At 41.6% G+C, this 26,980-nt stretch overlaps 2 protein-coding genes across 6 annotated transcripts in view; one reads left to right on the top strand and one right to left on the bottom strand.

Annotated features, from left to right (window-relative positions):
• The window catches only part of LOC139765257 (uncharacterized), a 951,164-nt gene extending 931,920 nt beyond the window's left edge, over window positions 1–19,244 (top strand). The window contains exons 16-25 of one of the 4 annotated variants that reach the window (XM_071692594.1): window positions 9,605–9,792; window positions 10,140–10,293; window positions 10,424–10,560; window positions 10,874–11,071; window positions 11,451–11,800; window positions 12,067–12,198; window positions 12,404–12,692; window positions 13,037–13,246; window positions 17,555–17,713; window positions 17,857–19,244. In XM_071692594.1, the coding sequence (XP_071548695.1) occupies window positions 9,605–9,792; window positions 10,140–10,293; window positions 10,424–10,560; window positions 10,874–11,071; window positions 11,451–11,800; window positions 12,067–12,198; window positions 12,404–12,692; window positions 13,037–13,246; window positions 17,555–17,713; window positions 17,857–17,950 (1,911 nt within the window). In that variant the 3' untranslated portion in view covers window positions 17,951–19,244. Of the gene's footprint in view, window positions 1–9,604; window positions 9,793–10,139; window positions 10,294–10,423; window positions 10,561–10,873; window positions 11,072–11,450; window positions 11,801–12,066; window positions 12,199–12,403; window positions 12,693–13,024; window positions 13,247–17,554; window positions 17,714–17,856 lie in introns of those variants that run through there. The other 3 variants (XM_071692593.1, XR_011716625.1, XM_071692595.1) reach the window with 3 other exon arrangements.
• Window positions 18,489–26,980, bottom strand: part of LOC139765259 (uncharacterized) — a 147,034-nt gene continuing 138,542 nt past the window's right edge. For both annotated transcript variants that reach the window (XR_011716626.1, XM_071692599.1), the window contains one exon: window positions 18,489–19,631. The gene's annotated coding sequence lies outside the window, so the exon portion shown is untranslated. The remainder of the gene's footprint in view (window positions 19,632–26,980) is intronic.

Genomic DNA, 26,980 nt, shown 5'->3' with positions numbered 1-26,980 from the left:
TACTGATTTTTCCTTTTGTTCCCTTGTCTTACGCACTTTATTTACCTCTTCCAAAACACCCTTTTTTTCTCCCTTAAATTCAATGATACTTTTTCCCTAATTTCATTTGCCCTCTTTTTCCTCTTGACTTTTCTCTTGACCCCCTGCTCTTTCTTTTTTATCTGCAGTCATTTGCTGTTTTCTGAAAAAACTCGTCCAAATGTCTCTCTCTTCTCTTCACTAAAAATTTCTTACTTCTTCATAACCACTCACTCCCCTTTTTTAATCTGCCCACCTCCATACTTCTAATGCAAAAGCACCTTTTGCACAAGCCATCACTGCTTTCTTAAATTCATCCCATTCCTCCCCCATCCCCTTACTACCATTGTTCTCACCTTTTTTTTATTTTGTACTCGTCTCTTCGATACTCCTACAAAAAAGTCTCCTTCCAAGCTCACTTACTGTCACCCCTCTCTTCCCCCCCACTCTCTCTTTTTTCTGAAAACTTCTACAATCTTCACTTTGCCTCACGGATGATAATCAGAACATCCCTCCCAGTTGCCCTTTTAGCATTTTAAATTCCAAAAGTCTCTCTTTAAAGCGCCTTCAATTAAAACGTATCCAATATGGTCTCTGCCCTCTCTCTACTTACAATGATTCTTATGTATATCTCTCTTTTTAAACCAGGTATTCCAAACACCAGTCCTTTTCAGCACATAAATCTACAAACTCTTCACCATTTTCCCTTTTCAACACTGAACACCCCATGTACCCAATTATTTCCCTCAAACTGCCCCATTATCACCTTTTCATTCAAATCACCCCTCACTAAACCCCTCTCGTGAAACAAAACTACTGGGCCCCACTCAGCTGCTCCCAAAACACTTGCCTCTCAATCTTTCTTCTCATGCCTCAGGGCATACACCCCAAAAATCACCCATCTCTCTCATCAACTTTCAGGTTTTACCCCCTATCAAAACTAGAGTTTACTTTCTTACACTTTTTCCATACTCCCCCCCTCCTTTTCAGGGGTGTGCTCTACTTCCCCCCGCCTTGTCCTTTTCCCCTAACCCCAAATTTACTCCCAAGACATTCCCAAAACACCTTCCCCTTTTCCCGGAGCTTCGTTTCAATTGGAGGGCCCAAAACCCTTTCCCGGTTCCTTTCCTTTAATATCTACCTATCTCTCCTTTTTTTCATCTTGGTTACATCCACACACATTTAGACACCCCGTCTGAGCTTCAAGGGGAAAATGAGCTCTCCCCATGTGGTTTTCTTCTGTTTCCCCATTTAGAAATTTAAAAATACAAGGAGGGAGGGCTTCTAGCCCCCCGCCGTCCTCTTTAGTTGCTTCTACGACACGTGAGGAAATGCGGGGAGTATTCTTTCTTCCTATGATGACCATGAACAAGTAATACCTTAAAAGAAGGAAATGAACCAACTTTGCAGTGTAGGGTACCTTTATCCATTTATATTAAAAAAATATATATAATATCCTGGGGATGGGGGAGAAAAATTACTTCCCACGTATTCCCTGGTGTCATAGAAGGGGGGACTAAAAGGGAAGGGAGCGTGGGGCTGGAAATCCTCCCCTCTCGTTTTTTTTAATTTTCCAAAAGAAGGAACAGAGAAGGGGGCCATGTGAGGATATTCCCTCAAAGGCCCAGTCCTCTGTTCTTAATGCTACTGTGCTAACGCGGGAAATGGCGAATAGTATGGAACATAATTTTCTTTCTTTCATACCTTTCGCCATTTCCCGCGGTTAGCGAGGTAGGTTAAAAACAGAGGACTGGGCCTTCAGGGAATTCCTCACCTGGCCCCCTTCTCCGGAACCATTTAAGCGGAAGTGGATCATAGGGTGGGGAGGGGGCGAAATTCTGGGAGCCTTGAAGAATGTTTGGAAGTCGAGAACATTATCTCGGAAAGCAAAAATGGGTATGTTTGAAGGAATAGTGGTTCCAACAATGTGTATGGTTGCGAGGCGTGGGCTATGGATAGAGTTGTGCCAGGAGGATGGATGTGCTGGAAATGAGATGTTTGAGGACAATGTGTGGTGTGAGGTGGTTTGATCGAGTAAGTAACGTAAGGGTAAGAGAGATGTGTGAAATAAAAAGAGTGTGGTTGAGAGAGCAGAAGAGGGTGTTTTGAAATGGTTTGGGCACATGGAGAGAATGAGTGAGGAAAGATTGACCAAGAGGATATATGTGTCGGAGGTGGAGGGAACGAGGAGAAGAGGGAGACCAAATTGGAGGTGGAAAGATGGAGTGAAAAAGATTTTGTGTGATCGGGGCCTGAACATGCAGGAGGGTGAAAGGAGGGCAAGGAATAGAGTGAATTGGAGCAATGTGGTATACTGGGGTTGACGTGCTGTCAGTGGATTGAATCAAGGCATGTGAAGCGTCTGGGGTAAACCATGGAAAGCTGTGTAGGTATGTATATTTGCGTGTGTGGACGTATGTATATACATGTGTATGGGGGTGGGTTGGGCCATTTCTTTTGTCTGTTTCCTTGCGCTACCTCGCAAACGCGGGAGACAGCGACAAAGCAAAAAAAAAAAATTATATATATATATATATATATATATATATATTATATTTTTATTTTTTTATTATACTTTGTCGCTGTCTCCCACGTTTGCGAGGTAGCGCAAGGAAACAGACGAAAGAATTGCCCCCCCCCATACACATGTATATACATACGTCCACACACGCAAATATACATACCTACACAGCTTTCCATGGTTTACCCCAGACGCTTCACATGCCCTGCTTCAATCCACTGACAGCACGTCAACCCCGGTATACCACATCGCTCCAATTCACTCTATTCCTTGCCCTCCTTTCACCCTCCTGCATGTTCAGGCCCCGATCACACAAAATCTTTTTCACTCCATCTTTCCACCTCCAATTTGGTCTCCCTCTTCTCCTTGTTCCCTCCACCTCTGACACATATATCCTCTTGGTCAATCTTTCCTCACTCATCCTCTCCATGTGCCCAAACCACTTCAAAACACCCTCTTCTGCTCTCTCAACCACGCTCTTTTTATTTCCACACATCTCTCTTACCCTTACGTTACTCACTCGATCAAACCACCTCACACCACACATTGTCCTCAAACATCTCATTTCCAGCACATCCATCCTCCTGCGCACAACTCTATCCATAGCCCACGCCTCGCAACCATACAACATTGTTGGAACCACTATTCCTTCAAACATACCCATTTTTGCTTTCCGAGATAATGTTCTCGACTTCCACACATTCTTCAAGGCCCCCAGGATTTTCGCCCCCTCCCCCACCCTATGATCCACTTCCGCTTCCATGGTTCCATCCGCTGCCAGATCCACTCCCAGATATCTAAAACACTTCACTTCCTCCAGTTTTTCTCCATTCAAACTCACCTCCCAATTGACTTGACCCTCAACCCTACTGTACCTAATAACCTTGCTCTTATTCACATTTACTCTTAACTTTCTTCTTCCACACACTTTTCCAAACTCAGTCACCAGCTTCTGCAGTTTCTCACATGAATCAGCCACCAGCGCTGTATCATCAGCGAACAACAACTGACTCACTTCCCAAGCTCTCTCATCCCCAACAGACTTCATACTTGCCCCTCTTTCCAAAACTCTTGCATTTACCTCCCTAACAACCCCATCCATAAACAAATTAAACAACCATGGAGACATCACACACCCCTGCCGCAAACCTACATTCACTGAGAACCAATCACTTTCCTCTCTTCCTACACGTACACATGCCTTACATCCTCGATAAAAACTTTTCACTGCTTCTAACAACTTTCCTCCCACACCATATATTCTTAATACCTTCCACAGAGCATCTCTATCAACTCTATCATATGCCTTCTCCAGATCCATAAATGCTACATACAAATCCATTTGCTTTTCTAAGTATTTCTCACATACATTCTTCAAAGCAAACACCTGATCCACACATCCTCTACCACTTCTGAAACCACACTGTTCTTCCCCAATCTGATGCTCTGTACATGCCTTCACCCTCTCAATCAATACTCTCCCATATAATTTACCAGGAATACTCAACAAACTTATACCTCTGTAATTTGAGCACTCACTCTTATCCCCTTTGCCTTTGTACAATGGCACTATGCACGCATTCCGCCAATCCTCAGGCACCTCACCATGAGTCATACATACATTAAATAACCTTACCAACCAGTCAACAATACAGTCAACCCCTTTTTTAATAAATTCCACTGCAATACCATCCAAACCTGCTGCCTTGCCGGCTTTCATCTTCCGCAAAGCTTTCACTACCTCTTCTCTGTTTACCAAATCATTTTCCCTAACCCTCTCATTTTGCACACCACCTCGACCAAAACACCCTATATCTGCCACTCTATCATCAAACACATTCAACAAACCTTCAAAATACTCACTCCATCTCCTCACATCACCACTACTTGTTATCACCTCCCCACTTGCACCCTTCACCGAAGTTCCCATTTGCTCCCTTGTCTTACGCACTTTATTTACCTCCTTCCAGAACATCTTTTTATTCTCCCTAAAATTTAATGATACTCTCTCACCCCAACTCTCATTTGCCCTAAATTTTTTCACCTCTTGCACCTTTCTCTTGACCTCCTGTCTCTTTCTTTTATACATCTCCCACTCAATTGCATTTTTTCCCTGCAAAAATCGTCCAAATGCCTCTCTCTTCTCTTTCACTAATACTCTTACTTCTTCATCCCACCACTCACTACCCTTTCTAATCAACCCACCTCCCACTCTTCTCATGCCACATGCATCTTTTGTGCAATCCATCACTGATTCCCTAAATACATCCCATTCCTCACCCACTCCCCTTACTTCCATTGTTCTCACCTTTTTCCATTCTGTACTCAGTCTCTCCTGGTACTTCCTCACACAGGTCTCCTTCTCAAGCTCACTTACTCTCACCACCCTCTTCACCCCAACATTCACTCTTCTTTTCTGAAAACCCATACAAATCTTCACCTTAGCCTCCACAAGATAATGATCAGACATCCCTCCAGTTGCACCTCTCAGCACATTAACATCCAAAAGTCTCTCTTTCGCACGCCTGTCAATTAACACGTAATCCAATAACGCTCTCTGGCCATCTCTCCTACTTACATAAGTATACTTATGTATATCTCGCTTTTTAAACCAGGTATTCCCAATCATCAGTCCTTTTTCAGCACATAAATCTACAAGCTCTTCACCATTTCCATTTACAACACTGAACACCCCATGTATACCAATTATTCCCTCAACTGCCACATTACTCACCTTTGCATTCAAATCACCCATCACTATGACCCGGTCTCGTGCATCAAAACCACTAACACACTCATTCAGCTGCTCCCAAAACACTTGCCTCTCTTGATCTTTCTTCTCATGCCCAGGTGCATATGCACCAATAATCACCCACCTCTCTCCATCAACTTTCAGTTTTACCCATATTAATCGAGAATTTACTTTCTTACACTCTATCACATACTCCCACAACTCCTGTTTCAGGAGTATTGCTACTCCTTCCCTTGCTCTTGTCCTCTCACTAACCCCTGACTTTACTCCCCAGACATTCCCAAACCACTCTTCCCCTTTACCCTTGAGCTTCGTTTCACTCAGAGCCAAAACATCCAGGTTCCTTTCCTCAAACATACTACCTATCTCTCCTTTTTTCACATCTTGGTTACATCCACACACATTTAGGCACCCCACTCTGAGCCTTCGAGGAGGATGAGCACTCCCCGCGTGACTCCTTCTTCTGTTTCCCATTTTAGAAAGTTAATACAAGGAGGGGAGGATTTCTGGCCCCCTGCTCCCGTCCCCTCTAGTCGCTTTCTACGACACGCGAGGAATACGTGGGAAGTATTCTTTCACCCCTATCCCCAGGGATAATATACATATATATATATACATATACACATACACACACATACACATACATACACACACACACACACACACACACACATACATATATATACATATGAGAAATGCAAGAAACAACCTAGAAAACTGAAACCTCTAGCCCGAAATGAACGAAAAAAAAGAATGTCACATAATGGTTCAACCTCTGGCTATGGAAAAAAGGAAATGCACAATTCACCCACACAAACGTCAACAGCAGCTCTCATCAATCTAACCACTGTATCAATATATATTCCCTGCGTGTCGTAGAAGGCAACTAAAAGGGAAGGGAGCGGGGGGGCTGGAAATCCTCCTCTCTCTTTTTTTTTTTTTTTTCCCCAAAAGAAGGAACAGAGAAGGGGGCCAGGTGAGGATATTCCCTCAAAGGCCCAGGCCTCTGTTCTTAATGCTACCTCGCTAATGTGGGAAATGGCGAGTAGTGTGAAAAAAAAAAATATAATGTTCAAGGCTTCAGTCATGGACAAAAGAGCAAATTATGAAGTGGAAAAAGAAAAGACAAGGGAAAGTATTTGCAAATTTTTGAGGACTTGAAAGTCCTGTCTTTTGAAATGTGCCAGGTCATAGTTATTGGGATAGACATGAAAAGTTAGAGTTCCAAAGCTTCATTGTGTAGGGAAAGAAGCAGCTTGCTGAGTATTGTGTAGTCTAGCTAGTGGTGGGGGCACACAAGCACCCAACTTCCGGGAGCAAAAACCAAAGTAATACCTATAGAAGAGGGAAGTGAACCAACTTTGCAGTGTAGGGTTCACCTTCATCCATTTATATTCAAAATTATGATGACATGAACCAAAGTAATACCTATAAAAGAGGGAAAGTGAACCAACTTTGCAGTGTCGGGCTCACCTTCATCCATTTGTATTCAAAATCTTTTGAAGTCCTGGTGAAAGATATGTACTGACTTGAGTGTACAAGCACTTTGGTAGACTTTTTGAGTTGAAGATTCCAGTTCCAGTTCACTAGATCTCTTACAGTCCAGAAAGAATTAACCAAAATTATCAACACTAATCCTACAGCAAAGAAATTAATTTTTTTTTTTTTTTTTTTTTGTCGCTGTCTCCCGCGTTTGCGAGGTAGCGCAAGGAAACAGACGAAAGAAATGGCCCAACCCACCCCCATACACCTGTATATACATACGTCCACACACGCAAAATATACATACCTACACAGCTTTCCTGGTTTACCCCAGACGCTTCACATGCCCCGATTTAATCCACTGACAGCACGTCAACCCCGGTATATCACATCGCTCCAATTCACTCTATTCCTTGCCCTCCTTTCACCCTCCTGCATGTTCAGGCCCCGATCACACAAAATCTTTTTCACTCCATCTTTCCACCTCCAATTTGGTCTCCCTCTTCTCCTCGTTCCCTCCACCTCCGACACATATATCCTCTTGGTCAATCTTTCCTCACTCATTCTCTCCATGTGCCCGAACCATTTCAAAACACCCTCTTCTGCTCTCTCAACCACGCTCTTTTTATTTCCACACATCTCTCTTACCCTTACGTTACTTACTCGATCAAACCACCTCACACCACACATTGTCCTCAAACATCTCATTTCCAGCACATCCATCCTCCTGCGCACAACTCTATCCATAGCCCACGCCTCGCAACCATACAACATTGTTGGAACCACTATTCCTTCAAACATACTCATTTTTGCTTTCCGAGATAATGTTCTCGACTTCCACACATTCTTCAAGGCTCCCAGAATTTTCGCCCCCTCCCCCACCCTATGATCCACTTCCGCTTCCATGGTTCCATCTGCTGCCAGATCCACTCCCAGATATCTAAAACACTTCACTTCCTCCAGTTTTTCTCCATTCAAACTCACCTCCCAATTGACTTGACCCTCAACCCTACTGTACCTAATAACCTTGCTCTTATTCACATTTACTCTTAACTTTCTTCTTTCACACACTTTACCAAACTCAGTCACCAGCTTCTGCAGTTTCTCACATGAATCAGCCACCAGCGCTGTATCATCAGCGAACAAGAACTGACTCACTTCCCAAGCTCTCTCATCCCCAACAGACTTCATACTTGCCCCTCTTTCCAAAACTCTTGCATTCACCTCCCTAACAACCCCATCCATAAACAAATTAAACAACCATGGAGACATCACACACCCCTGCCGCAAACCTACATTCACTGAGAACCAATCACTTTCCTCTCTTCCTACACGTACACATGCCTTACATCCTCGATAAAAACTTTTCACTGCTTCTAACAACTTGCCTCCCACACCATATATTCTTAATACCTTCCACAGAGCATCTCTATCAACTCTATCATATGCCTTCTCCAGATCCATAAATGCTACATACAAATCCATTTGCTTTTCTAAGTATTTCTCACATACATTCTTCAAAGCAAACACCTGATCCACACATCCTCTACCACTTCTGAAACCACACTGCTCTTCCCCAATCTGATGCTCTGTACATGCCTTTCACCCTCTCAATCAATACCCTCCCATATAATTTACCAGGAATACTCAACAAACTTATACCTCTGTAATTTGAGCACTCACTCTTATCCCCTTTGCCTTTGTACAATGGCACTATGCACGCATTCGGCCAATCCTCAGGCACCTCACCGTGAGTCATACATACATTAAATAACCTTACCAACCAGTCAACAATACAGTCACCCCCTTTTTTAATAAATTCCACTGCAATACCATCCAAACCTGCTGCCTTGCCGGCTTTCATCTTCCGCAAAGCTTTTACTACCTCTTCTCTGTTTACCAAATCATTTTCCCTAACCCTCTCACTTTGCACACCACCTCGAGCCAAAACACCCTATATCTGCCACTCTCTCACCAAACACATTCAACAAACCTTCAAAATACTCACTCCATCTCCTCACATCACCACTACTTGTTATCACCTCCCCATTTGCGCCCTTCACTGAAGTTCCCATTTGCTCCCTTGTCTTATGCACTTTATTTACCTCCTTCCAGAACTTCCTTTTATTCTCCCTAAAATTTAATGATACTCTCTCACCCCAACTCTCATTTGCCCTTTTTTTCACCTCTTGCACCTTTCTCTTGACCTCCTGTCTCTTTCTTTTATACGTCTCCCACTCAACTGCATTTTTTCCCTGCAAAAATCGTCCAAATGCCTCTCTCTTCTCTTTCACTAATACTCTTACTTCTTCATCCCACCACTCACTACCTTTTCTAATCAACCCACGTCCCACTCTTCTCATGCCACAAGCATCTTTTGCGCAATCCATCACTGATTCCCTAAATACATCCCATTCCTCCCCCACTCCCCTTACTTCCATTGTTCTCACCTTTTTCCATTCTGTACTCAGTCTCTCCTGGTACTTCCTCACACAAGTCTCCTTCCCGAGCTCACTTACTCTCACCACCCTCTTCACCCCAACATTCACTCTTTTTTTCTGAAATCCCATACAAATCTTCACCTTAGCCTCCACAAGATAATGATCAGACATCCCTCCAGTTGCACCTCTCAGCACATTAACATCCAAAAGTCTCTCTTTTGCGTGCCTGTCAGTTAACACGTAATCCAATAACGCTCTCTAGCCATCTCTCCTACTTACATAAGTATACTTATGTATATCTCGCTTTTTAAACCAGGTATTCCCAATCATCAGTCCTTTTTCAGCACATAAATATAGAGGTGAAAATTATACCAATGTTGTTCTTTTCAGGGTTGCGAGAGTGAAGCAAGCAAGGTTTTAGCTCTGGTAGATGATGTCAGCACGCTTTTAGGCCGAGACTATAATGAAACACCCATAGTATCTCAGCCACTGTCAACACATACTCTTGGGTGTACCCCTCCTCTTGTATCAAACCCATCACTCTTGACCACACCCTCACACATCAATAACAATTACACGTAAGTATAATATCAATGTGAGGCTAAGACTGTGAAAATCATAACATGTGCCTCATAGTCATTATAATGGTTTTTCATTGTTTTTTATCTTTAATAAGCTTAGATAGCATAGAAATAATGAAGTAGTGATTTCGAAATTCCCCTTCTTATTCATCAAGCATTATTATTTGTACAGTTACATTAGAAACGTCATCAAAGTATTCTTTCAAGTCTCTTTTCAGCTCTTGAGGCATTGTATAGGTAACACTGCTCTGAATAACTTGAATTGTATAGGTAACACTGCTCTGAATAACTTGAAAGTTTCATGTACTAGTATTTGATACTAGAATTAACTTATTTTCTTATAGAAGAGAAGAATGTGTGGATGGCTTAGTGGAGAGTCCAGTGAGCATGGGCTTGGTTGGAGGAGGGGGTGCAAGTTTGGGTATTCCATCATCCACCACACTGAGATCACAGTCACTCCCACGTGCTGTAACACCAGTATATTCTCAACACCAGCTGGTATGCTCAGTATGATTATTAATTTCAATATGACTGAAAAAAAATAAGATTTATGAAATTGTTTGAAATAGTATATTAAGATTCTCATTCTCAGAGGATTTATTATTCATAACTACTGTTTTTCCAACAGGCCACTGGGAGCCCTGGGGCAAACTTTTCTTATCGAGATAAGACTGCAGCTAATGACCTGTCCACCAATGATGAATATGTTCTCATAACAGCATTTGACCATCACACAGAACCACAAAACTATATGTACCCTTCAGTGTAAGCTGTTCTTTATGTTTTCTTAATATGTAATTACTATAGAAAATATTTTACGTTTCACTTGAAGACACTGTTCGGTACTTGGTATAAAGCATGCATTATATTGGTAAGTGAAACTCTACTGCAAACATGAAATAAGGAAATATTTATTTTATTCTTTCAGTGAATTCGATTACTTTTTCTCAAAACTGGGATAAATATGGTGAAGAATTTTTTAAACTAGGATTTACTGTAAAAGTTCTTCACTGCTGAATTTTAATGAACTTAAAATTATCATAAAACTTTATATTTATTTTCACAATGTTACTTGCAGGGAAGCAAACAACAACAACACTGCACCCTTGACAGATGTGCGACTCAGCAATGGAAACACATATTATATGGCTGAAGTGGCCCCACCTGGGTCACCCTTACGGCAGGGTGGATCACCTGGACCGCACCATCCAGAAATTGTTCAACAATCACACCATGGTCATTTACATATACCTCATCAATCTCGTTTACATCCAAGGTAAATGTAAAATTTAAACTTTTTCATTTTTATATATTTGCCATTTCCTGCTTCAGTGAGGTAGCATGAAGAACAAAGGATTGAGCTTTAGAGGAAACAAACCTCACCCCTTCCAGAGGAAAGGTAAAAGCTGGAGGGAATATTAATTATTATTAGTATATTGGTGTGGGCCACAGAAAATTCTTCCCTCATTATGAATGTTGCACACTTTTTTATCAACATTAAGGCTTGCTCTTTCTTAGTAAAATGGCTACTTTGAATTGCTTTTCTTAACACTGGTAGTTTTATAATATTTCACTTCTTTCACTTACTTTCTGTAAATTCATGTATGTTTTATAGACCTAGGATATTTTACCTATTCTTGACATTTACATTACAGAACTACAACCATGTCCTCAAGAAGCCATTCTGTGAGTGGAGTTCCAACTCCTATTGAGAGGCGTGGTTTATATCAAGATGAATGCTCTGAATTTTATAGTTACATGGATTCCCGTTCACACCAAATACATGCTATCTGTATGGACAGTGAAAATAATATTCAGGGATCTCAGACATCAATCTCTCAGCTTTCAAATATTGCATCATCTGGATACCAAAGTTTTGCATATTCACAGTCATCTTCCCCTGTTGATTCTCTCCTGCATACGGATAACTCAAGTTTATTGTCTCGTGAAAATGGAAATCCAGGACCACCTGGATTCAGACAAGTCCTACATGGATCCCCACTAGGTAAGTATTTGCTTGAGAAGGTAAAGCTTTTATAGCTTTAATTCGTTTTTGGTATGTTATTAAGAGGCTTAAGGCATAAATAGGTGCCATGTTTATGAATCATGGCTTTTGGCACTGTACTTGCAATTAGGACAACAGTAGCCAGTCAGTTGCTAAAATTTATTGCTGACCTAGCATCTCTTTCCCTTTGGCAATTCTAGTCAACAGCTTTTTGTTGAAAAAAAAAGTGCTTTTTAATTTGCATGCTTCTGTGGTGTTTCCCACAGCCTCGCCCCTGCATCAACCAGTTGCCTCCAAGCACCGTGCTGTAGCTGTACACCCAGCACATCTAGGGCACACAGGGCATGTGTCACTTCATGGTACTCCAAGACACATCCCCAGAGTCCCTCAGCCGAAAGGTACACACTACCCCGTCTATAACATATTATAGCTGATCAAATGAATCGATTCAAGTGCTGCTAAGTTCAGTCACTTCAGTGAAATATTCAGTCAATTTTGAACAAAGGGTAGTGTTTAATGTCAAATTGTAGTGTTTGTTGTAGTATGCAATCATACTAGATAGCTCATAGATACTCACTGTCCCTTCCTACTTGTTGTGTATAGGGAGCCCAAATAGCAGCCTCAGTTCCTCGCAGAGTGTAGAAGATCTCTCCTCGCTTCGCCGGGGCCGCACCCGCCAGCGTCGCTCTGCTTCCTCATCTTCTGATTCTTCTCCTGATACACGTCCTGCTTCACACACTCATGCCCATTCTCGCCGTCCTCATGTTCACCCCCCTCGCACCAATCCTCACTGCTCTCCACACTTGGTGCCACCTTCAGCATTAAGGCAGGAACATAGATCCAGGTCTCGCCATGACCGTAGTGTTAGTGGAAGAAGAGGGAGAAACTATAGGTGAGTCTTTGTCTTGCAGCTTCTACAGCAATCTGTAATCATCATGCATCTTGTGGAACTACAGCAGTTACTGATTTTTTTGTACCTAATTGCTGTTTATTGTGATCTTCATTCAGCTTATGGAAAAATATTGTAGGGCCCTGTATTGATAATTAGTGCAAAATTATTAGAATTCACTATTGAGGCATACTTTGCGGCTGATAGTGCCATGGCTTGTTGATAACTTTCATGTTTTATGCTTAACAGATAGAGAGCAAATATCTTACTGTCATCAGAGTAGAAGAAATTAGTAGCTTGCTGTAAGATTAGTAAGCATGACCCTTATCTCTCAGATCTTGTGACAGAGAGGACTTCCCCCGAGGAACTACCCACTGTTACGAAGACTCCGAAGACGATGTAAGTGTTGTGACTCGGTCATCAGGAGGAGCTGGTGTGGGCGGCTGGATGAAGGATGGAAGGCATGTTAACCAGGATGAATACCAGTTGCCTCACAATGTGGCTCCCCAACAGCTGCTGGACCAGCAAGAAGACCAGATGAGAGCCATTGTTGAGAGGTACTTGTCTGCTTGTAAATTTTTTTCCACTCAAAAATATAATATCTGACAAACATTTCTATTCACTTGGAAAGGCTATAAGTTTCAGTACTTTGCCATGGGATTTCATGGGGTATTACTGTATTCATTCTTCACTTGTCTTTGCTAGCTTTAAAGAATGTGTGAGAGAAATACTCAAAGAAACAGGATTCATATGTGGCATTTATGGATATAGAGAAAGAATATGATAGGGTTGATAGAAATGCCTTGTGGAAGGTCTTGAGAATGTATGGTATGGGAGGAAAGTTATCAACGGGGTAGTCTATGAAAAAAGTTTTATAGACAGGATGGGGAGGGAGGTAAATGCAAAAGCCTTGGAGAGAGTGGCTGAGAATGTTGGAAATTAAATGTTTGAGGACAATATGTTGTGCGAGGTGGTTCGATCAAATTAATAAACAGTGCGGTTGAGAGAGCTGATAAGGGTGGTGAAATAGTTTTGAAATGTGGAGAGAATGAGTGAGAAGTGGTTGACAAAGAGGATATATGATGGAAGAATAGAATGTAAAACAGTTTATGTAATTGGGGCCTGAACATGCAAGGGAAAGAGTGAATTGGAACAGTGGTGTACAGGGGTCAACATCCTGTCATTGGACAACCAGAACCTGATTGTGGATAGGGGGCTGTGGTTCACTGCACATGACTGCTAGAGAATGCCTGATAGTGAATGTGGCCTTTCTTCATCTGTACCTGACGCTAATGCAGAAACAGCAATCAGGTGTGAAGAAATAACTTATCCCACCCTTACTTAGGTTGATCACCATATCATTTGTCATACCGGATGTAAGAAGTAGGTATTGCTAATTTCAAATTTTTTGAGGATTTGCGGAATGCATGCATAGTGCCATTGTACAAAGACATAAGGGATAAAGGTGTGTTTAAATTACAGACGTATAAGTTTGTTGAGTATTCCTTGGAAATTATATGGGAGGGTGAAGGCATGCACAGAGCATCAGATTGGGAAAGAGCAGTTTGGTTTCAGAAGTGGTAGAGGATGTGTGGATCAGGTGTTTGCTTTGAAGAATGTATGAGAAATACTTAGAAAAACAAATGGATTTGTATGTAGCATTTATGGATCTGGAGAAGGCATATGATAGAGTTGATAGAGATGCTCTGTGGAAGGTATTAAGAGTATATGGTGAGAGAGGCAAGTTGTTAGAAGCAGTGAAAAGTTTTTATCAAGGATGTAAGGCATGTGTACGAGTAGGAAGAGAGGAAAGTGATTGGTTCCCAGTGAATGTCAGTTTGTGGCAGGGGTGCCTGAAGTCTCCAGGGTTGTTTAATTTGTTTATGGATGGGGTTGTTAGAGAGGTGAATGTAAGAGTTTTGGAGAGAGGGGCAAGTATGCAGTCTGTTGTGGATGAGAGGGCTTGGGAAGTGAGTCAGTTCTTGTTCGCTGATGATATACATCACTGGTGGCTGATTCGGATGTGAAACTGCAGAAGCTGGTGACTCGGTTTGGTAAAGTGTGTGAAAGAAGAAAGCTGAGAGTAAATGTGAATAAGAACAAGGTTATTAGGTACAGTAGGGTTGAGGGACAAGTCATTTGGGAGGTAAGTTTGAATGGAGAAAAACTGGAGGAAGTGAAGTGTTTTAGATATCTGGGTGTGGATTTGGCAGCGGATGGAACCATGGAAGTGGAAGTGAGTCACAGGGTGGGGGAGGGGGCGAAGGTTCTGGGAGCGTTGAAGAATGTGTGGAAGTCGAGGACATTACCTCGGAAAGCAAAAATGGGTATGTTTGAAGGAATAGTGGTTCCAACATTGTTATATGGTTGTGAGGCGTGGGCGGAGGAGGGTGGATGTGTTGGAAATGAGATGTTTGAGGACAATATGTGGTGTGAGGTCGTCTGATCCAGTAAGTAATGAAAGGGTAAGACATGTGTGGTAATAAAAAGAGTGTGGTTGAGAGAGCAGAAGAGGGTGTATTGAAATGGTTTAGTCACATGGAGAGAATGAGTGAGGAAAGATTGACAAAGAGGATATATGTGTCAGAGGTGGAGGGAGCAAGAAGTGGGAGACCAAATTGGAGGTGGAAGGATGGAGTGAAAAAGATTTTGAGTGATCGGGGCTTGAACATGCAGGAGGGTGAAAGGCATGCAAGGAATAGAGTGAATTGGAACGATGTGGTGTACTGGGGTTGACGTTCCGTCAGTGAATTGAACTAGGGCATGTGAAGTGTCTTGGGTAAACCATGGAAAGTTTTGTGGAGCCTGGATGTGGAAAAGGAGCTGTGGTTTCGGTGCATTATACATGACAGCTAGAGACAGTGTGATCGAATGTGGCCTTTGTTTTTTCCTAGCGCTACCTCGTGCATGTGCGGGAAAGGAGGGTGTCATTACATGTGTGGCGGGGTGGTGACGGGAATGAATAAATTTAGGCAGCAAGTATGAATTATGTTATTCATTTATTTTTATTTTGCTTTGTTGCTGTCTCCCGCGTTAGCGAGGTAGCGCAAGGAAACAGATGAAAGAATGGCCCAACCCACCCACATACACATGTATGTACATACACGTACACAAACGCAAATATACATACCTATACATCTCAATGTATACATATATATACACACAGACATATACATATATACACATGTACATAATTCATACTTTCTGCCTTTATTTATTTCCATTGCCACCTCTCCACACATGGAATAACAACCTCCTCCCCTCATGTGTGCGAGGTAGCGCTAGGAAAAGACAACAAAGGCCCCATTCGTTCACACTCAGTCTCTAGCTGTCATGTAATAATGCACCAAAACCACAGCTCCCTTTCCACATCCAGGCCCCACACAACTTTCCATGGTTTACCCCAGACGCTTCACATGCCCTGGTTCAATCCATTGACAGAACGTCGACCCCAGTATACCACATCATTCCAATTCACTCTATTCCTTGCACGACTTTCACCCTCCCCATGTTCAGGCCCCGATCACTCAAAATCTTTTTCACTCCATCTTTCCACCTCCAATTTGGTCTCCCACTTCTCCTCGTTCCCTCCACCTCTGACACATATATCTTCTTGGTCAATCTTTCCTCACTCATTCTCTCCATGTGACCAAACCATTTCAAAACACCCTCTTCTGCTCTCTCAACCACACTTTTTTATTTCCACGCATCTCTCTTACCCTTACATTACTTACTCGATCAAACCACCTCACACCACATATTGTCCTCAAACATCTCACTTCCAGCATATCCACCTTCCTGTGCACAACTCTATCCATAGCCCATGCCTCACAACCATACAACAGTGTTGGAACCACTATTCCTTCAAACATACCCATTTTTGCTTTCCGAGATAATGTTCACGACTTCCAAACATTCTTCAAGGCTCCAAGAATTTTCGCCCCTTCCCCCACCCTATGATTCACTTCCGCTTCCATGGTTCCATCCGCTGCCAGATCTACTCCCAGATATCTAAAACACTTTACTTCCTCCAGTTTTTCTCCATTCAAACTTGCCTCCCAGTTGACTTGACCCTCAACCCTACTGTACCTAATAACCTTGCTCTTATTCACATTTACTCTTAACTTTCTTCTTTCACACACTTTACCAAACTCAGTCACCAGCTTCTGCAGTTTCTTACATGAATCAGCCACCAGCGCTGTATCATCAGCGAACAACAACTGACTCACTTCCCAAACTCTCTCATCCACAACAGACTGCATACTTGCCCCTCTTTCCAAAACTTGCATTCACCTCCCTAACAACCCCATCCATAAACAAATTAAACAACCATGGAGACATCACACACCCCTGCTGCAAACCTACATTCACTGAGAACCAATCACTTTCCTCTCTTCCTACACGTACACATGCCTTACATCCTCGATAAAAACTTTCACTGCTTCTAACAACTTGCCTCCCACACCATATATTCTTAGTACCTTCCACAGAGCATCTCTATCAACTCTATCATATTCCTTCTCCAGATCCATAAATGCTACATACAAATCCATTTGCTTTTCTAAGTATTTCTCACATACATTCTTCAAGGCAAACACCTGATCCACACATCCTCTACCACTTCTGAAACCACACTGCTCTTCCCCAATCTGATGCTCTGTACATGCAAATTGTACCATGTTACTCATCTTATTCAAACAGTAAGATTTGGTGATTTTCAAATGTAAATAATTTGGTAACATATGTATCACTCCAAGGTAAATTATAAGACCAGAATGCTGCATGAGTCTAAGGTTATCAATTTGCCCATAATTCTGTTAATATGGCTTGTTTGAAAAGTCTGATGTAATCTTTCGCATTTTCAGGTTAATGAGCATGGAGCAAGAGTTCCGTCATGAGCAAGAAGTGATGCGGAGAGAGATGCATGATAAGGATGCTCGTATTGATGCTCAAGCAAAGAAGATTGCAGCCTTGGATACTGCAAACACTCATCTCATCCGCACAATTGCTTCACTTAGTTCACGGTTGGTTTTTGGTACATTTGATTCATACATTTGTTGTAGCATTACATAAAGATAACATGTGATGAAAATATAAACTTTATGGCAAAAAAATATTTATTTTACCATGACAAGATTTTATTTCCAAGTATTGTTCTTATGTTCAGATCAGGAGAGATGAAGAGTGAACTGCCTGGTGACCTTAACATCGATTCATGCAATGCATCCGACACATCTGATTACAAGAGCTCCTCCTGTTGACTTCACAACTATATAACCAATGGAATACCAAATTTAATCACTTTTTTAATTCACTCGTAGATCAGTTTAGCAGTGATGAGAATTTTTTTTAGTTATCTGAAGTTTATGCTGAAATATATTAAATGTTTTCTGACAAAGCAGACTTTATATTGGTTTGATAAGTCAAACTATGTGAAAAATACAAATACTTTAGTATCCTTTATGCAGAGTACAAGCCAGTTGTGCTTCTGTGCTGGGCATTTAAGTACAAGATTTTCATTCCTACTACAATCAGTCTAAGTGAAGTTTTGTTTCCAGTTTGACTAATTACCTCACGTGCCCTTTCTGCACACCCTAGTCCAGTCTCTGTATTTCTGTTCCTGTAATTGAAAAGATATCTTTCAAATTTTATTCGTATTTGACATTCCATGTTATGCATTAATTTTTCTTGTAATACATGTCATCATTGTACCCCCATATCCTTTCCTTTTAGCAAATCCGTTTTTATGTGATCTTTGCACTCTTACATCAAAGCACTGTATTGTATAGTGAAATAGTCTTTTTTTTTTTTTTTAATGCAGTTTATTTCAACTAATGAAAAATCAGTAGGCCTGATCTTCTCAGAACTAGAGCTAGACATTTGGTCACAATTGGATTAAGTTGAATTGTAGAATTGTTTTTAAAGATATTTGTTAAGCTTGTTAAATTAGAATGCTGGTCATATCTTTATATTTTATGAGAGTCCAGCCATTATTATAATCCTATAAAACTGAAAGCTCTGATGAGAATATAAAAGCTGTGAAAGTTTTTTCATTTGTAAATATGTCCTGGAGATGTCTAATTACTTTTTTGTATAGTGTGAAGTGTGGACACTTTGTACAGGTATGTTTGTTTATATAGTGCTGTAGTTCTCTAATAGTTACACAACTAAGGACACCAAAGATTAGAATATTAGTCATCATTTTTTCAAGCTCAGCATCAGTGCAGTGCGTCCGACTTACTATTTTATGTACATTAGTGTACTGTAGATTTATTGTAAATAATTAGAAAATATATTTGTCCATACTCAGTACACAAGAAAAGACAAGTGTAACTTTTCCTCTGTTTCCTAGTGGTATTCAAGATTTTTGATACCCATCAGTGTGTATCGGAAAGAGATATTTAGTGCTTGTAAAGCACTTCTTTATACTTGGAAAAGCCAAAGGTTTAATAAGGTTGTATATTTCCATGTCCACATCAAAATGTGGATTGTGACATTTGTACTAAACATGTAACAGACAAAATAAATTTACTGATTATAAATCAAAGTTGTGAACCCTAATTTAAATAACCTCATCCTTATGATTGTTAAAGAAAGTAAAACAAATTTACATACTATTCTTAGTATGAAGTTTGTATGTGTTTGTGCATTCTAGCATTATGTGAATTATATTTATTAGTGAGTCTCGACAAGTGTATTTTGCCATGTTGTTGCTGTTAAAAGTCTGCATCCTCTGTGACATACTGGCGAGCAAAGGCAAGACGGCCAGCGCACTGTTGGTCGGTGAGGCCCTACTTCACAGCAGGAACCTTACAGTGAACTCCCCTCTCGTGTAAACACCGGTGGATAGTCTCCGTTGACACTGACAGGTGTGGATCCTGACTGCATTGCAGTAGCCATATTCTTCCTGAGAAAAGGTCAACCATGGCTGTGGTCTCCTTCCTATAATAAATATAGATTTTTCATTATTTTTATTATACTTAACCATCATCTCCCGCATCTGCAAGAGCATGAAGAATGGTCCAAGCCACCCACACACACACACATTATATATATATATACATAAACACATGCACATTTTATTTATTTATTTTGCTTTGTCGCTGTCTCCCGCGTTAGCGAGGTAGCGCAAGGAAACAGACGAAAGAATGGCCTAACCCGCCCACATACACATGTATATACATACACGTCCACACACGCAAATACACTTACCTATACATCTCAATGTACACATATATATACACACACAGACATATACATATATATATACACATGTACATAATTCATACTGTCTGCCTTTATTTGTTCCCATGCCACCTCAACCCTACTGTACCTAATAACCTTGCTCTTATTCACATTTACTCTTAACTTTCTTCTTTCACACACTTTACCAAACTCAGTCACCAGCTTCTGCAGTTTCTTACATGAATCAGCCACCAGCGCTGTATCATCAGTGAACAACAACTGACTCACTTCCCAAGCTCTCTCATCCACAACAGACTGCATACTTGCCCCTCTTCCCAAAACTCTTGCATTCACCTCCCTAACAACCCCATCCATAAACAAATTAAACAACCATGAAGACATCACACACCCCTGCTGCAAACCTACATTCACTGAGAACCAATCACTTTCCTCTCTTCCTACACGTACACATACCTTACACCCTCGATAAAGACTTTTCACTGCTTCTAACAACTTGCCTCCCACACCATATATTCTTAAAACCTTCCACAGAGCATCTCTATCAACTCTATCATACGCCTTCTCCAGATCCATAAATGCTACATACAAATCCATTTGTTTTTCTACGTATTTCTCACATACACACAATGCACTGGTTTCAGTGCATTATTACATGACAGCTAGAGACTGAGTGTGAACGAATGGGGCCTTTGGTGTCTTTTCCTAGCGCTACCTCGCACACATGAGGGGGGAGGGGGTTGTTATTCCATGTGTGGCGAGGTGGCGATGGGAACAAATAAAGGCAGACAGTATGAATTATGTACATGTGTATATATGTATATGTCTGTGTGTGTATATATATGTGTACATTGAGATGTATAGGTATGTATATTTGCGTGTGTGGACGTGTATGTATATGTATGTGTATGTGGGTGGGTTGGGCCATTCTTTCGTCTGTTTCCTTGCGCTACCTCACTAACGCGGGAGACAGCGACAAAGCAAAATAAATAAAAAAATATTCTCACATACATTCTTCAAAGCAAACACCTGATCCACACATCCTCTACCACTTCTGAAACCACACTGCTCTTCCCCAATCTGATGCTCTGTACATGCCTTCACCCTCTCAATCAATACCCTCCCATATAATTTCCCAGGAATACTCAACAAACTTATACCTCTGTAATTTGAGCACTCACTCTTATCCCCTTTGCCTTTGTACAATGGCACTATGCAAGCATTCTGCCAATCCTCAGGCACCTCACCATGAATCATACATACATTAAATAACCTTACCAACCAGTCAACAATACAGTCACCCCCTTTTTTAATAAATTCCACTGCAATACCATCCAAACCTGCTGCCTTGCCAGCTTTCATCTTCCGCAAAGCTTTTACTACCTCTTCTCTATTTACCAAATCATTTTCCCTAACCCTCTCACTTTGCACACCACCTCGACCAAAACATCCTATATCTGCCACTCTATCATCAAACACATTCAACAAACCTTCAAAATACTCACTCCATCTCCTTCTCACATCACCACTACTTGTCATCACCTCCCCATTTACCCCCTTCACTGAAGTTCCCATTTGCTCCCTTGTCTTACGCACTTTATTTACCTCTTTCCAAAACATCTTTTTATTCTCCCTGAAATTTAATGATACTCTCTCACCCCAACTCTCATTTGCCCTCTTTTTCACCTCTTGCACCTTTCTCTTGACCTCCTGCCTCTTTCTTTTATACCTCTCCCACTCATTTGCATTTTTTCCCTGCAAAAATCATCCAAATGCCTTTCTCTTCTCTTTCACTAATAATCTTACTTCTTCATCCCACCACTCACTACCTTTTCTAATCAACCCACCTCCCACGCCTCTCATGCCACAAGCATCTTTTGCGCAAGCCATCACTGCTTCCCTAAATACATCCCATTCCTCCCCCACTCCTCTTACCTCCTTTGTTCTCACCTTTTTCCATTCTGGACTCAGTCTCTCCTGGTACTTCCTCACACAAGTCTCCTTCCCAAGCTCACATATACTTATATATTCATTTCAACATAAACACACAGGCATATACATATACTTGCTGCTTTCATCCATTCCCATCGCCACCCCGCCACACACAAAATAGCATTCCCCTATCCCCCAACGAGGCAGTGCCAGGAACACACAAAAAAGGCATCACAGACCTTTCCATGCTTCACATGCCCTGGTTCAATCCACTGACAGCATGCTGATCGCAGTATACCACATTGCTCTAATTCACTCTATTCCTTGCATGCCTCTCACCCTCCTGTATGTTCAGACCCCAGTTGCTCAAAATCATTTTCACTCCATCCTTCCACCTTCAATTTGGGTCTCCTGCTTCTCCTTCTTCCCTCCACCTCTGACACATATATTCTCTTTGTCAATCTTTCCTCACTCATTCTCTCCATGTGTCCAAACCATTTCAACACACCCTCTTCTCTCAACCACACTTTTATGACCACACATCTCTCTTACCCTTTCATTATTTATTCAATCAAACCACTTCACATCACATACTGTCCTCAAACATTTCATTTCCAACACATCCACCCTCCTCCGCACAACCCTATCTAAAGCCCATGTCTCGCAACCATATAACATTGTTGGAACCACTGTTCCTTCAAACACCCATTTTTGCTCTCTGAGATAATGTTCTCGCCTTCCACACATTCTTCAACACTCCCAGAACCTTCACCCCCTCCCCCACTCTGTGACTCACTTCAGCTTCCATGGTTCCATCTGCTGTTACATCCACTTCAATTCCTCCAGTTTTTCTCCACTTAAATTTACCTCCCAATTAACTTGTCCTTCAACCCTACTGAACCTAATAACCTTGCTCTTATTCATGTTTACTCTCAACTTTCTTCTTTCACACACTTTACCTAACTCAGTTACCAACTTCTGCAGTTTCTCACACGAATCAGGCACCAGCGCTGAATCATAAGTGAACAACAACTGACTCACCTCCCGAGCCCTTTCATCCACAACAGACTGCATACTTGCTCCTCTCTCCAAAACTCTTGCATTCACCTCCTTAAAAACCCCATCCATTAACAAATTAAACAACCATAAAGACATCACGCACCCCTGCCGCAAAACCAACATTCACTGGGAACCAATCACTTTCTCCCCACTCATACACATGCCTTACATCCTTGGTAAAAACTTTTCACTGCTTCTTGCAACTTACATCCCATACCATAAACTCTTAAAGCCTTCCACAAAGCATCTCTATCCACCCTATCATATACCTTCTCCAGAGCTGTAAATGTTACATACCAATCCATCTATTTTTCTAAGTATTTCTCACAAACATACTTCAAAGCAAACACCTGATCCACACATCCTCTTCCTCTTCTGAAACCACACTGCTCTTCCCCAGTCTGATGCTCTGTACATGCCTTTACCCTCTCAATCAATACCCTCCCATATAATTTTTCTGGAATACTCAACAAACTTATGCCTCTGTAATTTAAACACCTTTATCCCCTTTGCCTTTGTACAATGGCACTATGCATGCATTCAGCAAATCCTCAGGCACTTCACCAAGATATATATACCCTGAAAACACAGTCATCTTCATTTTTTATAAATTCCACTGCAATACCACCCAAACCCACTGCCTTGCTGGCTTTCATCTTCTGCAAAGCTTTCACTACCTCTTCTCTGTTCACCAAACCATTCTCCCGCTTCTCCTTCTTCCCTCCACCTCTGACTCATATATCCTCTTTGTCAATCTCTCCTCACTCATTCTCTCCATGTGTCCAAACCATTTCAACACACCCTCTTCTGCTCGCTCAACCACACTTTTTATTACCACACATCTCTCTTACCCTGAATTCGCACACCACCCCAACCAAAACACCTTATATCTGCCTCTCTATTATCAAACACATTCAACAAACCTTCAAAATATTCGCTCCATCTCCTTCTCACTTCATCACTACTTGTTATTACCTCCCCATTTGCCCCCTTCACCGATGTTCCCATTTGTTCTCTTGTCTTATGCACTTTATCTACCTCCTTCCAAAACATCTTTTTTATTCATGTTTATCATACTTTGTCACTGTCTTTCGCATTAGTGAGGTAGCGCTAGGAAACAGACAAAAGAATGGCCCAACCCACCCACATACACATGTATGTACATACACGTCCACACAAGACCATATACCATATACATCTCAATGTATACATATATATATATACACACACAGACATATGCATATATACACAAGTACATAATTCATACTGTCTGCCCTTATTCATTCCCGTCACCACCCCGCCGCACATGAAATGAAAACTCCCTCCCCCCGTATGTGTGCGAGGTAGCGCTAGGAAAGACAACAAAGGCCACATTCGTCTCTAGCTGTCATGTATAATGCAGCGAAACCACAGCTCCCTTTCAACATCCAGGTCCCACACAACTTTCCATGACCCCAGACGCTTCACATGCCCTGGTTCAATCTATTGACAGCACGTCAACCCGGTATACCACATTGTTCCAATTCACTATATTCCTTGCACGCCTTTCACTCTCCTGCATGTTCAGGCCCCGATCACTCAAAATCTTTTTCACTCCATCTTTCCACCTCCAATTTGGTCTCCCACTTCTCCTCATTCCCTCCACCTCTGACACATATATCCTCTTGGTCAATCTTTCCTCACTCATTCTCTCCATGTAACCAAACCTCCAACACCCTCTTCTGCTCTTTCAACCACACTCTTTTTATTACCACACATCTCTCTTACCCTTTCATTACTTACTTGATCAAACCACCTCACACCACATATTGCCCTCAAACATCTCATTTCCAGCACATCCACCCTCCTCTGCACAACTCTATCCATAGCCCATACCTCATAACCATATAACATTGTTGGAACCACTATTCCTTCAAACACACCCACTTTTGCTTTCCAAGATAACGTTCTCGACTTCCACACATTTTTCAATGCTCCCAGAACTTTCGCCCCCTCCCCCACCCTATGATTCACTGCCACTTCCATGTTTCCATCCGCTGCCAAATCCACTCCCAGATATCTAAAACACTTCACTTCCTCCAGTTTTTCTCCATTCAAACTTACCTCCCAATTGAACTTGTCCCTCAACCCTACTGTACCTAATAACCTTGCTCTTATTCACATTTACTCTCAGCTTTCTTCTTTCACACACTTTACCAAACTCAGTCACCAGCTTCTGCAGTTTCTCACTAGAATCAGCCACCAGTGCTATATCATCAGCGAACAAATGACTTACTTCCCAAGCTCTCTCATCTACAACAGACTGCATACTTGCCCCTCTTTCCAAAACTCTTGCATTCACCTCCCTAAGAACCCCATGAATAAACAACTTAAAAAACCATGGAGACATCACGCACCCCTGCCGCAAACCAACATTCACTGAGAACCAATCACTTTCCTCTCTTCCTACACGTACACATGCCTTACATCTTCGATAAAAACTTTTCACTGCTTCTAGCAACTTGCCTCCCACACCATGTATTCTTAACACCTTTCACAGAGCATCTCTATCAACTCTATCATATGCCTTCTCCAGATCCATAAATGCTACATACAAATACATTTGCTTTTCTAAGTATTTCTCACATACATTTTTCAAAGCAAACACCTGATCCACACATCCTCTACCACTTCTGAAACCACACTGCTCTTCCCCAATCTGATGCTCTGTACATGCCTTCACCCTCTCAATCAATACCCTCCCATATAATTTCCCAGGAATACTCAACAAACTTATACCTCTGTAATTTGAGCACTCACTCTTATCCCCTTTGCCTTTGTACAATGGCACTATGCAAGCATTCCGCCAGTCCTCCTGCACCTCACCATGAGTCATTTTTTTTTTTTTTTTTTTTTTCATACTATTCGCCATTTCCCGCATTAGCGAGGTAGCGCTAAGAACAGAGGACTGGGCCTTTGAGGGAATATCCTCACCTGGCCCCCTTCTCTGTTCCTTCTTTTGGAAAAAAAAAAAAAAAAAAAACGAGAGGGGAGGATTTCCAGCCCCCCGCTCCCTTCCCTTTTAGTCGCCTTCTACGACACGCAGGGAATACGTGGGAAGTATTCTTTCTCCCCTATCCCCAGGGATAACCATGAGTCATACATACATTAAATAACCTTACCAACCAGTCAACATTACAGTCACCCCATTTTTTAATAAATTCCACTTCAATACCATCCAAACCTGCTGCCTTGCCGGCTTTCATCTTCCGCAAAGCTTTTACTACCTCTTCTCTGTTTACCAAATCATTCTCCCTAACCCTCTCACTTTGCACACCACCTCAACCAAAACATCCTATATCTGCCACTCTATTATCAAATACATTCAACAAACCTTCAAAATACTCACTCCATCTCCTTCTCACATCACCACTACTTGTTATCACCTCCCCATTAGCCCCCTTCACTGATGTTCCCATTTGTTCCCTTGTCTTACACACTTTATTTACCTCTTTCCAAAACATCTTTTTATTCTTCGTAAAATTTAGTGATACTCTCTCACCCCAACTCTCATTTGCCCTCTTGCACCTTTCTCTTGACCTCTTGCCAATTTCTTTTACTCATCTCCCAGTCATTTGCACTACTTCCTTGCAAAAATTGTCCAAACGCCTCTCTCTTCTTCATCCCACCATTCACTACCCTTTCTAATCTGCCCACTTCCCACCTTTCTCATGCCAGATGCATCTTTTGAGCAACCATCACTACTTCCCAAAATACATCCCATTCTTCCCGCACTCCCCTTACATCATTTGCCCTCACCATTTGCCATAAATGTAGATAAAATATGATAAAATATAGACAATAGCTTTACTGATTACCAGAATTATAGCACTACATAAAGTGAGAATTACATTCAATATATGTAAGATCACATTTCCTCATTCTTTCTGGTCTACTTTGCCACCATGGAAAGGGAGATGCTAATGCTCAAGTGAATCACTCAAATGAAGAGTGGACGTGCTGTCAATGGATTGAACTAGGGCATGTGAAGCATTCGAGGTAAACCATGGAAATGTCTGTGGGGCCTGGATGTGAAAAGGGAGCTGTGGTTTCGGTGC

The sequence above is a fragment of the Panulirus ornatus genome, chromosome 53 (genome assembly GCF_036320965.1).
Source record: "Panulirus ornatus isolate Po-2019 chromosome 53, ASM3632096v1, whole genome shotgun sequence".
Classification (NCBI taxonomy): Eukaryota; Metazoa; Arthropoda; class Malacostraca; order Decapoda; family Palinuridae; genus Panulirus; species Panulirus ornatus.
This window is presented reverse-complemented; position numbering and strand designations above follow the sequence as displayed.